Source organism: Molossus molossus, unplaced genomic scaffold (genome assembly GCF_014108415.1).
Source record: "Molossus molossus isolate mMolMol1 unplaced genomic scaffold, mMolMol1.p scaffold_m16_p_9, whole genome shotgun sequence".
Lineage (NCBI taxonomy): Eukaryota > Metazoa > Chordata > Mammalia > Chiroptera > Molossidae > Molossus > Molossus molossus.
This window is the reverse complement of record NW_023425403.1, coordinates 9528899-9545259: the sequence shown is the minus strand read 5'-3', so window position 1 is coordinate 9545259 and position 16361 is coordinate 9528899. Positions and strand designations below refer to the sequence as shown.

The window sequence follows — 16361 nt, the reverse complement described above, 5'->3', positions numbered from 1 at the left end:
CGGCTTAAAACTCCCCAGTGGTGACCTGCCTGTCCCTTTACCACTCCGCCTCGCCCTGAGGCCCTCCTGCCCCTGCGTGTCGGCCGCTCCAGCTGCCGTTCAGTCCCTCGAACACACCACCCTGCCTGGCACTGTAGGGCAGCACTGACGGAAATGTTCTGTTCTGGGCATGGGGCTGGTGACACTGAGAAATCAATGTTCATTTACTTTGGACTAATTTAAATAGCCACACGCTCCGAGAGGCTATCATGCTGGACAGCGCAGGGCTGGCCTTTCGTCTGCTGGACTAGGCTCCTCCCAGATCGCCAGTGGGTGGCTCTTTGCTATCCTCTGTCTCGGCTCAGTCAGCTCCTTCCAAAGGCCTTTCCTGATCCCCCCACCCACGCAGCTCCCACTAACACCATGATCACATGACCTTGTTTATTTCAATCAAAACACATTCACTACTGTTTGTGATTTGTCTTCCCCAAACTAGAAAATTCAGGAAAGTAGGGACCTTGTCTATTTCATTCAATGCTATGTCCCCAAGATGTATGTGCTTGGCATACAGTGTCTTCCTTGAATATTTGATGAATGAATGAATGAATCAATCAATCAATGAAGAGGGAAAGAGGGAGGGACTGACTGGGGGTCAACTTTGTAAAAGCAGGCTGGGGGCAGACTGTACAGCTGCTGGAGGAAGGCAAGTGTCCCCCAAATACTTACACCTCATTCACAGGGGTCCAGCTTCTGCAGCGTTCTAAGCGCTGTGGGCACCGGCAGGCTGCAGAGACCCAGTCACAGGGCTCATGCAAAGCAGGTCCATCCTCAATGACTGAGACCAGCCTTGTGAGAACATCAGTGATGCAGACACACAGGTGCTCCTCACACAAGAGACATCAGGGAAGCCCTAGAGTCGATCTACATGCACCCAAGGTGTGCCTTCACAGGGAAGACAGAACCGGAAGGGGCCCGAGACAACCCAGTTAGCTGGATCTGCAATACAGCCCAGGCGTTAGGGTACGTTACATGTGCAGCCAACTTAAATACCGGCTTACAGCCATGCTGTGCTACGAGAAATGTCATTAGCAGGAAAGGAGAAAGGGAGGCAATGAAGGAGAAAGTAAAGGGTGTGTTTCTAACCAGTTCAAACACCGTGATAACCAGAAGGGAAAGAACACACAGTGTGGGCAGAATGACTGACCAGCCTAAATGGACAAACCTGGACTTAATAGCTGACAAAGCTGATAACCCAGGGATACCATGTACAATATGGATTCCACACATTCATTATTGTCACAATGTCAAGAAAAAGACTGGCATTTTAACTTACCTCTACTAAAATTTATAAAACAAGGAAAACTTTGCAGTGAACTTTTGCACTAAATGAAACTGCATGCTCTTCGAATCTTTTGCAAGCAACGCTGTCTACCCTGACTAAATCCCAAGGCCACTTAATAAAATTACCTTCTCATAGAATGGAGCCGTGTCAGCAAAGTACACAGCACACTCCACAGTCTACCGCTAGGCTGGAGTTTCAGTCGGGAGTTGACAGCGCACATCTCTGCACGTCAGTGTTTATTCCGCTATCGGTGCACATTCAGAGCCGGTGACCACTGCGACCCAGGCCACCCCAGAGGAAACAGCCCTGCAGAAGCTGCATGCAGCACCAGGAAGGAAGGCCTCTCTGCCTGCCAAATCGGCACACACTCGTTTCACAGAAATGCCAGCGACACTTTTTAGCTAAAAGTCAGTCGCTATTTTAGTAATCAAAATAATGTCTACATTAAATTCCCTACCTCCAGCCCCAGGGAGACCAAAGCAGGTTAAATGCACACCTCTGTTCACAGTCTCCGTTGGGGCCTCTGTGACTAGCTATGAATGTTAGGGAGGGAGGACCCCCCCCCACAAGCCTCACTTGGTTCTTACAGCAACACTGCCCACTTCCCAGCGGCTCCACAAAGGTGCACTGCCCCCCACCCCCGCCCCTCGGAACCAGGATTCTTTACTGCACAGGAAACATTATTCAGAGTTACACAATTTTAGCTTTTCACAGCATCTTTGGAAGACTCTTAATTGAACAGGTAACGCTTTGTGGAGATGACACATGGAGTTATTTTCTACTTGATCATCATCACCAACTTTGTGATTTTATAGATACGATCCACATGTCACAGGATAGTCAGTGTTTCCAACGATCAAAACAGATCACTGTAAAACTTACATCACCAACAGTAAACTAAACAAACAACACCTCCAGAAGTTCGTCTGTGCCTGTTCTCCTCGTGTGCCAGCTTTGACAGAGAATGGGTGTGTGACACTGGGTACCACGCTGCTTCACGAGGAGGGAAGCAATGCCACAGTCAGCACCCACGTGTGATCCAACTCTGGGCTACAGCGCCTGCAGTCCAGGCGGTTTGGGCAATAAGTAAGTGACCAATGATCACTGACAAACATGCCATTTTACATATATGACTAACATTTCCTTCACATGTTTATATAAAACATTTTAAAGACATTATCATCTCACTTTATAGCAGAGGTTGGCAAAATTTTTCTGTAAAGGGCCAGAGAATAAACATTTTAGGCTTAACAGGTCACGTAAAATCTCTGTCACATATTCGTCTTTGCTTCAGTTTGTTTATAACCCTTGAGTGATGCAAACCCCGTCCTTGGAGGGCCATGCAGAACGAGGCTGTGGGCCGGGATGCGGCCCTCAGGCCCAGTCGCCCACCCTTGCTTTTCAAGGGCACCACAAAACCATAGTTACACAGAACGCTCACGTTTTGACTCAAGAAAAGAACACTTCCAACTGTTTTGTGTGGGTCTTTTTCTGTAATTAAAAAAAAAACCAAAAAGCTATTTTTAGAACAGTTTTAGATTTACAGAAAAAAATGCAGTGACCAGAGTTTCTACGCCACACCCGATATCCCCTACTGCAATGGCACACAAAACCGATGAACTTATACTGACACATGGTTAACGAATGGCCATACTCTTTTCAGATGTCCTTAGCTTTTACCTGCGTCCTCTGTCCGTTCTAGGATCCAACCCAGGACACTACAGTATATGTACTTATCACACTTCCTTGGGCTCCTCTCAGATGGGACGGGTTCTCAGACTTGTGATAATGATGACAGTTTTAAAGAGTGCTGGTCAGATGTTTGGTTGAACGTCCCTCTACTGAGATTTGGTGGGCGTTCTCCTCATGGTTACATGGGGGTTATGATGGTTCGGGGGAAGAAAGCCCACAAAGAAAAGGTACCACTGTCATCACGTCAAGGGGACATCAATATTATGTTAGTGATGACATTAACCTTGATCACCTGGCTAAGACTGTGTTTGTTAGGTTTCTTCCAACTTTTTTTTTTAAATAATTAATAAAACTGAATTTAATTCTCACCATTTAAAACTAGCTAAAAGAGAATCATCAAATCATTATGTGTAAATGCACATTATGATTCATTATCTATGTGATTCACATCTATGCTTCATAAAATATATAATATTTGACATGAAGACAAAACTTAACCTGTACTTTGTCAATATATTCAACTTTTAAGTTCTCTTAACTCTTCTCCCCAGGTCTATCACAAAGAGGGAGGTAACCAAGAACTGAATTAAAAGTCCATCTAAAGAAAACGAAATGCACAATGCTCAGACTTTCTTTCACTTTTTAGATGATGATTATGCAAACTTGATTGTAAGCAACCTGAGCCAGGATGAATCTTATCAGCTTTTTATCTCCCCGAGTCCAGGGTAACTCGCTGGCTGACAATAAAAACTATTGATTAATTTATCTCTACAACTTCAGTGTTAAAATAATCCAGAGCACCCAGACAAGGAAGAGCAATGTGAGACTCAAGAGAACTAATTTCTCTTACTTGACTTTCTCTTGGTCAAGTAGTAAGCGAGGGGACACAGAAAGATGGGGACCGTGTCAAGGTCTGAAAAACTAGCTCAGAGGGGAAGGCTGGGGTCAAATGAAGGCCATCAAAACACTCTGCAGAGAGAAATGCAAATCTAAACCACAGGAAGACACTGCCTCATGCCCACTAGAAATGCTTTTTAAAAAAGAGAAAATAACAAGTGTTGGTGAGGAACTGGAACCCTCAGACACTCCTGGTGGGATATAGTAAAACGGTACGGCCGCTTTGGAAAACAGTTTGGCAGATCCTCAAAAAGTAAATACAGAGTTACCATAGGACCCAGCAATTCTACTTCCAGGTATATTTCTAAGAGAACTGAAACACATATTCATACAAGATTACTCAGAAATGTTCATGCAGCGTTATTCCTAATAGCCCCAAAATGGAAACAAGCCAAATGCCAATCAGCGGAGGAATGGATAAACAAAGAGCGGTATATCCATACAATAGCAAGTTATCCAAAGTCATACAAAGGAATGAAATACTGACACGTGCTACAACATGGATGAACCTTGAAAATATTATGCTAAGTGACAGAAGGCAGACACAATAATTATGATTCCATTTACATGAAATGTCCAGAATAGGCAAAACCATAGAGACAGTAAATAGATTAGTGGTTGCCAAAGGCAGCAAGGGTGGGAAAGAATGGAGGATGAGCTCATAGGGGGTATGAGGTTTCTTTCTGAAGTAACAAAAATGTTCAGGAATTCCCAGCAGGTATGGCTCAGTGGATTGAGTATTGTCCTGTAGATTGAGAGGTCCCCAGTTCAATTCCCAGTCAGGGCACATGCCCAGGTTGCAGGCTCGATCCCCATTAGGGGGTGTGCAGGAGGCAGCCGATAGATGTTTCTCTCCCACTTCAATGTTTTATCTCTCTCTCTCTCTCTCTCTCTCTCTCTCCTAAAATCAATTAAAAAAAAACATATTTTTAAAAATGTTCAAAAACGCCCTAGATGGTGTTGCCCAGTGATTAGTTAGAGTGTCATCCTGATATGCCAAGGTTGTGGGTTAGATTCCTGGTCAGGGCACATACAAGAATCAACCAATGAATGCATAAATAAGAGGAACAACAAATCAATGTTTCTTTCTTTCTTTCTTTCTTTCTTTCTTTCTTTCTTTCTTTCCTTTCTCTCTCTCTCTTTCTTTCTTTCTCCCTTTCTTTCATTCTTTCTCTCTCTCTTTCTTCCTTTCTTTCTCTCTCCCTCCCCACTCCCCTGTCTAAAATCAATTTTAAAAAACACTGAAGAGCCCTGGCCGGTTTGGCTCAGCGGTTAGAGCGTCGGCCTGCGGTCCGGAGAGACCCGGGTTCGGTTCCCGCTAAGGGCGCGTACCTCCGTTGCAGTTTGTCCCCGGCCCTGGTCGGTTGTGCGGGTGGCAGCCACTCAATGTGTTCCTTTCACATCGATGTTTCTCTCTCTCTCTCTGTTCCTCTCTCTCCCTCCCACTCTACCTGAACAAAAAATGGAAAAATGTCCTCGGGTGAGGATAAAAAAAAAAAAAAAAAACAACACTGAAGAGCCCGGCCAGTGTGGCTCAGTGGTTGAGCATCGACCCATGCACCAAGAGGTCCCCAGTTCAATTCCCAGGTGGGGCACATGTCCAGGTTGTGGGCCCAATCCCCTGTTGAACCCATGCAGGAGGCGGCCAATCAATGTTCTCTCGCTCTCTCTTTTTTTCTATCCTCACCCAAGAACATTTTTGCACCTCATATAGAGCAGGAGGGAGAGAAAGATAGAAACATCGATGCGAGAGAGACACATCAACTGGTTGCCACCCACACAACCCCTACCAGGGCCGGGGACAAACTGCAACCAAGGTACATGTCCTTAGCGGGAACCGAACGCGGCTCTCTCTGGACCACAGGCCAACGCTCTAACCTCTGAGCCAAATCGGCCAGAGCCAATGTTATCTCTTATTGATGTTTCTATTTCTCTCTCGCCCTCTCCCTCTCCCTTCCTCTTTCTAAAAAAAAAAAAAAAAAAAAAAAAAATCAATAAAGGAATAAAATACTGAAGACATTGGAAACATTCTGAACCTCTAGATTTGGTAAATCATTTTAAACTCACAACTTACAAACACACTATACCTTTAAAAACCCCTTTCCTATTCTATAAACTTCTAATAATAATTATTCTAAGTATTCTAACAGGAGCTTCCGAAATGGATAAAAGGGCTAGTATACAATTCTAACAGGAAATCAGTTCAACCAATATCAATCAAGTTCACAGGACTGGCGCATACACAGACTGGGGTCCTATCTCAAGGAATTTAGGACGATCAGCTTCCTACCCTGTCAGTAACTCCCAGGTCAGGAAAGGAAGCTGGCCACGCCCCTCCGAGCGTCCGCACCCCTTTCCCACAGACCTTTACTCAGGGCCATTTACAGGGCAGGCTCCAGCTCCCGCAGGCAGGGCTTCCCCACGAGTGGAAACAGCGCCGCATGAAGGCCACACGCACAACGCTGACTGTGCGGCTCCTCACTTAATGACCTGCAGCTGAAAAAAACTTGCCTATAAATAACAGTCTTTCTTGAAAAAGCAAGTATTGCCCTGAGTCCTCCAACCACATTAAACTGCAACCGATGGACTGGTAACGCCAGGGAAGAGGTCTTAGTCATACTAATGAAGCGACAACTCTCACTCCAACAAGCTTTATAGCAAGCTGCTGAAAGCAAGAAATATTTCTTTGGGAATTTTTGGAAGACAGCAGAGTTTAGTTTAAGTAAGGGTTTCCCAGAGTGATTTTCTTTAAATCCTTCCTTTAACAATCTCCACACTTCAAATACCGTAATCACTCAAATAATTCACAACCACTTGGCACCCAAACTCAGAGCTGGCTGCAGGAGTGACTGCCAGCATCCCTGATGACGGCACTTGTGACATAGACTTTAAGGGCTGACTTTGTTTTCTTTGCTCTTATAAGCAATTCACAGCCTTATACTATTAGTCAAAATGTAGTAGCTTATTTCTCTAATTAAAAAAAATTTTTTTTTTCTTTATTGATTTTGGAGAGAGAGAGAGAGAACATCCATTGGCCGCCTCCTGCAAGCCCCCCACTGGCAATCTAGCCCACAACCTGGGCATGTGCCCTGAATGGGAATCGAACCGGTGACCTCTTGGTGCAGGGGTTGATGCTCAACCACTGAGCCACACCAGCTGGGCTCTCTCATTACTTTTAATCTAACTGGAAAACCGATGGTCTCCAACTGCTGGTGGCTACAGGTATATTTTTTGAAAGTCCAACAGTAAGACACTGGGAACAAGAGAGTAGCTCAATTCATATTTCTTCATTTATTTAACAACTTTCTTTAATTGACCTAACTGATATTCAGTTAATACTACCATACACAAGGATACAGAAAGCGGTAATGAGAAATCAGGTAGGTCCCTTGAGTTTACACTCTGGTAGGTTTAGCAAACTTCCTTGCTTTGACTTTGAAAGTTCCTCATATCCTAACCATGTGCCACAAACTGGGCGAGAGTGCCCAAAGGGACTTGGTCATCCTGGACACCAGCCGACATCCTCCTCCTCCTCCTCACCGTCACTCTCCCTGTCCCCAGGACTTCTTCCCTTAGGTAAGGAAGTACAGGTTGCTCATCTGACATTAGCCATAAACCAAAGATTACAGTCTATCAGCACGTTTTAATGTAAAGTCACTTTGTGTGGCGGCAAATCTTTTAAGTTCAAGTACACAAAGTTATGGTCTAGTCAGGTAATATTCAATCCAAGAATAGAAAATGAGCAGAATTCTCCCGGGAGTTTGTAAAAGCATTCACCCTGTCTACCTTAACCCCTTACTCCTGCAAGAGGCAATGAATCCACCCAACCTTTTCTCCTATGTTGAATATCGTCTTTTTTTTTTTTTTTAAGCACCAGACCATTTGGCCATGGTCTATGGCCAACCATAAACACCAAGTGGTGTGGTCAAAGGGTGTCCCTGGTGAGCACAATAGAGGTGAATGAGGGAGCAGACCTACAGAATAACACTCCTAGATGAGTGGCCCATGGGGAAGTGAGGAGGGAGAGGACAGAAATTAAGAACAGGGAGATTTCCCCAGGATTAGTGAGGGGGAGGGGAGGGCAAAGTCAAGACTGTTACAGTAAAATTATAATTTATTCAGGGATGAGACAGATCTTAACTTGTCCTCCAAATAGAACTTCTAGCATGCCCAAGAATACATGAGTTTCCAGTTCTATCTGGACCTGTGCTGTGGTTCAACGTGGTCCACTTGATGGGTCCCCAACAACCCACGCTTCGAAGGCATTCATGCACCAGACCCTACGTGTGGCTAACTCAGGGATCACAGAATCATAAAAAGTTGACAAGGACCTTAAAGATCAATCAAGACTGGTCAATCAGCCTGAAAAATCAACACGGGCAGAGAGGTTCTACTCAACCGGAAGACTCCTGGGCATGCCCAGGTGCCCAGGCAGTCTGGGAAGGAAAGGGCACCGGATCAAGAGTCGGACGACCAGTCTTCAAATCCTGGCTCCACATTCACCAGCAAGAGCAATCTCTCCATGACTCAATGTCCTTACCTGTAACTGGAAGATAGTAACAGCACCTACCTCATAGAACTAATGGGAGGATAAAATGAGATCACAGCTAAAGAGCTTAGCACAGAGGCTGTCACACAATCAACGCTGAGTAAATATGTACTAGTGTATCTACTATTTCAGGGGTAACCTGAACTACCCAAATTGGAATGACAACACTACAGCTACTACTATTTGGCTGGGCCCTAATTATGGGCCCCCAAACACTCCTGTGGGGTAAGTGGTATTATCTTCATTTTAGGGATTCAGAAACTCATTTAAGCTAACTCGATTAACTGATGGAGCAATAAAAACTCTAATCATGTCCGCAAAGTGTGCATTATTTCATCTACCTTCAAAAATGGAACGTTTTTAAATTAATACTTAAGTATTTTAAAATCGCAATTTATTGAATGAAATAATGTTCTTATAAAATCCCCACTGTTCCCCTATTAAGAGTGCATAATCATTTATATAATCAGAAATATCTCTCAAATTCTGAGACTATCAAAAACACAAAATTATTTTTCTTAACATAAATATGACCAGATAAGTCATCATGATCATTTTAATTAAATGGTTTTAGTGTTCAAAAGTACTACAGACTCACAGTACATCAAGTCACTTCTTTCAGGATTTGTAATTTGATCCTGCAGAAGCATGGGCACACTCCAACTGGCCTAGGTAACATCTCTTTCCATATGTTTGGTAAGTGTGTAACAAAATTTGCTAGAATTAACAGTTACTCTGAATACCCTCTCCCAACATCTCTCACACTATTTAGCAAGAACTGCAGACACTTCATTGTACTAAAAGAAAACACATATATGTCAACGTTCACTCTGATCTCAAGGAATATCTTTTAAAACCTGGATACTGAGATCCGGAAATAAGCAGTCACATTTATAAATACTTAAAGATCAAACAGCTTTAAGAAAACTGGAATGATAAGTCATCTTCGTCAGAACCCCATCAAATGAACTGGTTACCCAGTTTCTTGAAAACACAGTGCATAATTGTTAATCTAGTAATTAAAATAACAGACATGCTTAACTTGTTTAAGAAGTAGTAATATGGATAAGCCAAGCCATATAATTAATTTCCCTTCACTTTCTATTTGCTTTACCCAGGCATTACATATTCTTATAGTTCTTGTTGGTAAACACAAGTGAAATGATACAATAAAAGATGAAAATGGAAGTAGAAGAAAGCCTGAAATGCCTAAATATTTCAAGAATTCATTGCTATTTCAACAACCTGAAACTCCAAGTATCAGAAAGCAGAAATAATTCCCACACAACTGTAAAGGTCAAATAATTATACAGGTGCCTTAAAAGACACTGTTGGGTGCACACCATCATCACTGTCATTTACTATCTGTTAAGTAGTTTCAAAGTGCAATAACTGGCTTGGAGCGTGGAGTTTATGACAGCTCTGTCTGGAAAGACTGTGAAGGTGTGATGCTTGTCCTAACTTTCCTCAGGCCAGCAACAGGCAGCCCGGCTGTGGCAAGGAGCTTCAGCACAGGTGTCTTTTCTCATTTCAGGAGGGAAACCTAAACCGACACCTTCATGGATAATTGAATAAGGATTGTTCCATAAATTTATAATGTAATTTATGACTTTCTATAATTGCTCTTTAATAGCTTCCAAAAAACAATATTCATAGGATAAGAGTAACTGGGAATATAAAGTATTAAAGTATTTCAGCTTCAAATTGAGAAAAGGAAAATGTTTCATAGAATCACCTAGAAAAGGTTATAAATAAACCCCTAAGGCCACACTCCAATAAAAACCTGGAAAAAAGTTTCAGAAATGATAAATGTTGGAGTTATCCCTAATAATATATGTATTATCCAAACTTATAATTAGGAATACCTCCTTAATGGACTACTTACAGACTTACAATTAGGAATATCTCCTATTATTATAATAATAATTCTAACTATAAAAAAAACTTTCCTTTTAAGGATTAAAAAAAAAATGAGATAGAGGAATAACATTGTGGACATTCAGCTAAACTGCAGCTCCTGTACTTCTCAGACAAAGATTGTGTCATGCTTCTCTGCACCTCCCAGCAAGAAATCATGCTAAGCTCAAGTCAGAGCTCCCTCCTCGAGAACCAAGGTTCAGTTCCAGTGTTCACTTCACCACTTCTTACTTCCAAAACCAATCTGCCTTCTCAGGGTCTGGGAGTCAGTTCAAGTTTTCAGGTAAAGACTAACAATAGGCAGTAAAACCCCAAACAAATGTTTCTAAATCTGTGGGGCAAAGCCAATTACACCCACCACCAGGGCCCAGAAAGGAAGGGCGCCGGGACTCCCCTCAGTGCCATGACCTCGGGGCCTGACCCGTCAAGAACGAACTCCCAGTCCAGGTTGGAAGCCAAGGACCGCCAGGGCGATGCCCCAGGTGGCCTGGACGGCTGCCTTCCCACCTTGCACTTAGGCCTCCTGCGGGACCCCCAGCTGATCCCCGCCCGCCAGGCCCAATTGCCCTCCAGTCTCAATTCGGCCAAATGTAGGCGATGGTGAGCTGGGAACAGTGCTCAGGTGGCCCCTCTGGGTCCGTTAACCAAACACGGAGTGCCAGACCAAGAAGCCAATTCCACCAGTCCCTCGGGACCCGCAGTGTCCAAAGGTCCTGGGGGGCGCCGGGAAGTGGGTGGGCGAAGGGGCCCTGGAACAGGCGGCTCCAACCGGCCCCCTCCAAAGTGCCTGGCCGGCTGACGCAGCCCGACTTGGGCAGACCTTCCCGCGCCTCCTTCCCGGACCCCTCCCCGCACCCCGGGGCCGTCGACGCCCCACGCCCCCCGCGCCGCGGGCGCCGCCGCTCGGCCGAGTCTCCCGGACAACAGCCGCCGCCGCGCTTCCGAGGCGGATCCCCGCGCCCACCGCGGCCCGGATGCCCACCTGTCCCGGGGGTCGATCCAGCTGGTCCTCCTGGTGTTGTGGTCGATGTAGAAGACCTTGCCGTCGTAGTCCCGGGCCTCCTCCCAGCCCCGGGGTAGCGGCAGCTGCCCGCTCCCGGCCCTCCTAGGCATGGTCGGCGGCCTCGCCGGCGAGCGGCGCCTCCATAGGGACCGGGCGCGGGACGCGGCGGGAACGCGACTGTCCGGCCCGGCGCCCGCACCCGACGCGGGCGCCGGCGAGGGGCTGCCGGGTGCAGGGCGCGGCGGGGCCACGCGCGGGGGGCGCCTCGGGAATCAGTCCAGGAATCCGCCGGGGATCAGTCCACCATGTCTGCGTCGGAGCCGGAGATCGAACCCTCCTCCTCCTCCTCGCGGCCGCCGCCGCTGCCTCCGCCTCTTCCTCCTCCTCCTCCCCGTCCCCCTGTGGCCGCCGAGGGTCGCGGCGCCCAGGCTGCCAGAGCCGCCGCCGTCTGGGCTCGGATCCGGGAAGCTCGGCGGAGCGGCGGCTGCGGCGGCGACGGGCCTCCTCATTTGCATGCGATTAGCATGCGCCCCGCCCGGGCCCGCCCCGCCGCCCCGCCCCTCGCCGGACTCATCTGCATGCACATTCCTCGCCGCCACATTCCAGGGCTTAACCCTGCAGCTCCCGGGGGCCGCTGAACGAGCTGGGGAGCCGGGCCCAGCCGGGAGGGGGAGGGGCGCGGGGTCCCGGTGGGAGGGCGAGGGCCTGGAATGCGCTGCTCGCTCCCTCCCCCTGACCCCAAATATCTCTCCGGCCAAACGTCTCGGGTGTTTAGACTTTGGGGACGGGAAAGACAGCCAAAGAGAAGTCTCCGCACCCTGCTCAGCCCCTTTCCGACTTCTAGGGAAAGCGCAGGACTTTGGAGAGGAAAGGGGTGGGGGAAGCTCGCTCTCCGCGGAAGGAAAGGCCCAGCAAACACCGAGGGCACAAAGGCTCCCCCACGCCGCGCCCTGAGCCCCTTCGGACCTCAGGGCGGTCCCAGGCGGTGGCGAAGTGTGAAAAGCACGGAAAGCGTGTCCGTGGCGCGTCGGGGCGGCGTCGCCCCCCTGGGCCTCTGCAGGGCGCCTGGCCCTCGGTGACCTCAGCCGAGAGGCCGCGGGCCTCGCGGCGGAAAGCGAAGGCGGGCCCACGGTCCCAGAGCGCCGCGACACGCCTGCCCCAGTGGCCCGCGGGGGAAACTCCAACCTGACCCGAGAAGCGATTGGGCCACCCCCATCTCCTGGGGCCGCGGTCGCCACTCGAGCCTCCCCGCCGGGCCGGGCGCTCTACCCGGGGGCCGGCCGACCGGCCACCAGAGCCCCCTCTGACGCTGGCCTCCGCTGCTGGGTTTAGGACGGTTGGACGTGGACATGTCCGGTATCCAGTCCCTTCCGTCCAGTCCTCGCCCCGGGAAGTCCCCCGCCCCGAGGCCCGCTAAGGCCAAGACGGTGGGGCGACACGCAGGAGCAAGCCCACGGCGGCCCGCAGCCAGGCTCTCCTAGGCCCTGCTTGCCGCTTGAAGGGACGTGGGTCCTCTCTCCTGCCACGAGCTTTGATTTATTCAGCAGCTACTAAGTACTGGTCGGCACTGAGAAGCGGCCAGACGTCGTGCCGCGGGAGGACTGGCAGGGCCTGGATACAGGGCATTCACTGCCCCCAGCCCCTTGGTCCGGGAGGGGGCCTCCCAGTCAGTCCTCACTCTCCTCTGCAGCCGGCGCTGCGCCACCGTCGCCCACTCGTATTCTTCCGAGCTCAGTCATTCCCCTCTTGGTGTGATATCGCTTGATCCTGCCAGTTCATAGGTAATGACTGCACACCTTGTGCAGGGTACAGGGCTGGGCAGGGGTTTTCAGGGGGTTGGGCAACATCTCCCCTCCGGGATTCACCGACCCCGTCGTGCGGAATGACGCTGGGTCCCCAGGCTGTCGGGGCCTGTGTGGTCAACCCCCAAGGTGCAGGAGGGTGGTCCTGGAGAGCACGCCCAAGGGCCAGGCTTGGAGCAGCTTCATTGCCGGACGGAACCTGCCACCTCTGGCGAGGGTCTTGGAAGAGGCTGTATTTGCCCTTGGAGCTGTCTCAGCCGGGCAGGAACTTTAAACCACTAGAAACTCTGGAGAGCTGGGAGCCCTGGGAGGAGGGGGGAAGAGAGTTACCCAAGGCGAATTAGGTAATTTGATTGTTTGGGGCCAGAGCTTTTACACCCAGGAAGCTATGCTTGTCCCTTAGGAAAGAGAAGTCTCCGTCTTCTGGGCCAGGGTTCTGCCCACTCCATTCATCAAGAAGTGATCACACAGGCAAGCTCCCCTAGTCCCGGGTGAGAGAGACATCCTTGTAGGTAATCTTAAGGTTGGACTTCTGAATGCCATGAAAAAAAGTGCGAGCTGTCTAAAATTAATCTCTCACACTGAAGGAATGTGCTTTATTTTGGACTCCTCTAAATTGGCCCACTTGCATTGGCAACATTTACTTTATGGTATACTAGTAACACCATCAGCAACCCAACCGAACCATTCTGGTTTATTCCTTGCTTTCGGGCTCCCCACCCCCAACAATGACAAAACATGGATTATACTAAAATGTCCACATACTACTACTGTTTGTTTTTTTAAGTAACATACTTCTCTGTTGTCACAATTTGATTTGTTTCACTGGGATCAATAACAGCACAATACTTCTTGGTGTAAATTCAAATTTGATTAGCTTTCAGCTAAACATTTTTACCCCACTTCTGAAACCACTGAGGAATCCCACATAGCACACAGCGGTATATGGCATTTATTGTTCTGTAAATCCCGAGACTTCAAAAAGGGATGCTAAATAGACAAACAAAATTCTAAAGCAATTAAGAGATGAGCTCACTTCTCTCCCTCTGGTTGGCACAGTAAACATTTGGTCACACAAAAGCGGTTAAATGACAGAAAGGAAAGTCACTGCTCTGGAGGCCTCTTTGTCTTGATCAAGTTTGAACTCTGCTGTTCTAAGTTCACACATCCCTATGGACAATTCCTAGTGATCAAGACAATGAAGTTTCATTTCATTTATTTGCTTATCTGTAAAAATAAAATCAGTATAAAGATGATTCCTTTTTGATAGTTGGATACATTTCTATTTGATTTGGGCTTCAGTTGATCATTGGTAAAGGAGGATGACGTAGTCTGCTGTCCCAGATGCCGGGTAGTCTGTGGAACCATACACTAGCCACCGAAAGTCTGTTTTCTGGCCTTCAATTCCCTTATCTCCTGGCTTTCCATTTCCTCCGCTAATTCTTCGTGGGGATGAACCGCCATTAAACAAAACTCTCCCTTGGTCAATGTCCAAATCCTGGGTCGCAGGTAAATTAGAGATATCAGAAATGGGAGTGGAGAATGAAAATTATTTCAAAAGGCAATTTACTTATGTCTATCCAGGTTTAAGATGTATGTATAATCCAGCAATCCCAATGCTACAATTTTACCTATGGCTATTAAAGTTTCTCAAGATATGCAAGGATGTTCACTGTAGCGTGTTTGCTAATAACAAAACTGGAGAAACCACCAGTGTCCCTCAGTAAGGGACTGATTAAATGAATTATGGTACATCCATACTCAGCAGACAGCTAAAAAGCATTAGATAAACATATCTGTGCTGATAAGGAAAGATGTCCAGGATATAGTGAGTGAAAAAAGCAGGTGAAAAAAACACTTGTTCACATCACTGGAGGTAGGGCCAGTCATTAAATGTAAATAACACAGACTCCTACATGATTCTTGGTGTCAAAAGAAGAATTCTGACAGTGAAATAACGGAGTTGTTGTAGTGAATGGGGGCTGTCGGGACTGTCGGGGAGGTCCCACCAAAGAAGTAATACACGAGGAAAGTGATCATTAAAGAAAAGGGATGGGGTAGAGATGACACAGACACGATGCCAAAGCAGACAGGCATGGCAGGGTGTACATGGAGAAAGGCTTGGCTGTACAGAGCTCAGAAATGAATCTGGCAAGAAAGAGCCCAAGACTGGCTGGAGCCATCTGGTTAGGAGGCTGGCGTATGATAGTGTAGGTATGAGATAGATAAAGGTCTGGATTAGAAATAAGGTTAGACAGGGGTTGGGGGTGGGGTGGGGGATGAAAAGGAATGATCTGGCAAGAATTTGCTACTGATTAGATTAAGAAGAGAGGTGAATAGACCAGAAGGAGGAATCTGGCATGATTCCAAGATTTTAAAGAGAGACTCAAATAGCTGAAATAAACGAGGAAGTCCAAAGGGGGATCTGATATGGGCTTTGCTTTTGGAAATTAGAGATACCCAGCAGAAAGCTAAAGGTCAGGACTCAAGCTCCAACAAAAGGTCAGGACTGCAAATATGTGATTGGATGTCACCCATCCAAAAACCAGTGGAGGGCTGAGGATTCAGGACGCATTCTTGGAAGGGAAACATCAGCGCATGTGACATAGAATTAAGCACCCCATCTATAACTCTGTTTTTTGACCGAAAACACTTTAGTTATTTGATATGAGTTAGTTTATTTCTTTCTCAAATGTGGTCTCTATTTTCAAGGATGAGTGTAAGAATTAGTTACAAGTGTGTAAACCATCTCTGAATGAATTCTTGTGATAACCTTTATAGCTAGACTAGTGAATCGACTCGTGTAGGACAAGATGAACTGATTTTCAATATTTTAATACCCCTGTTTCCTCAAGGAGATCAGGGGTTATATAAACTGGAACATGTGTATAAAGAGAACATTTCCTTTTTCCAAGTCAAAGTGTTGCCATTTTTTGTTTTTGTTTTTATTCTTCCTTAACCAAACTGGTTAAAATAAATAGCATCTCTAATTACTGTAAATAGGTAACCCTAATCCACAAGTCATAACTCTTAATGTCTAGACAGTCCTTAAGAAGACAGGCATGTGAGCTTTAAGAGTTCCCAGTTCTGGGCCAAACCAGAAACCTTGATTACCATAACAACTTCCCCTCCAGTTAATTATTATACCAACACCTTAGGCAACAACAATCATTCCAATTC

At 47.0% G+C, this 16361-nt stretch overlaps 1 protein-coding gene across 1 annotated transcript in view; it reads right to left on the bottom strand.

Moving 5' to 3' along the window:
- Window positions 1-11500, bottom strand: part of WWC2 (WW and C2 domain containing 2) — a 174584-nt gene extending 163084 nt beyond the window's left edge. The window contains exon 1 of the mRNA XM_036250517.1: window positions 11359-11500. Coding sequence (XP_036106410.1) covers window positions 11359-11489 — 131 coding nt within the window. The 5' untranslated portion in view covers window positions 11490-11500. The remainder of the gene's footprint in view (window positions 1-11358) is intronic.
- Window positions 11501-16361: the final 4861 nt, after the last annotated feature.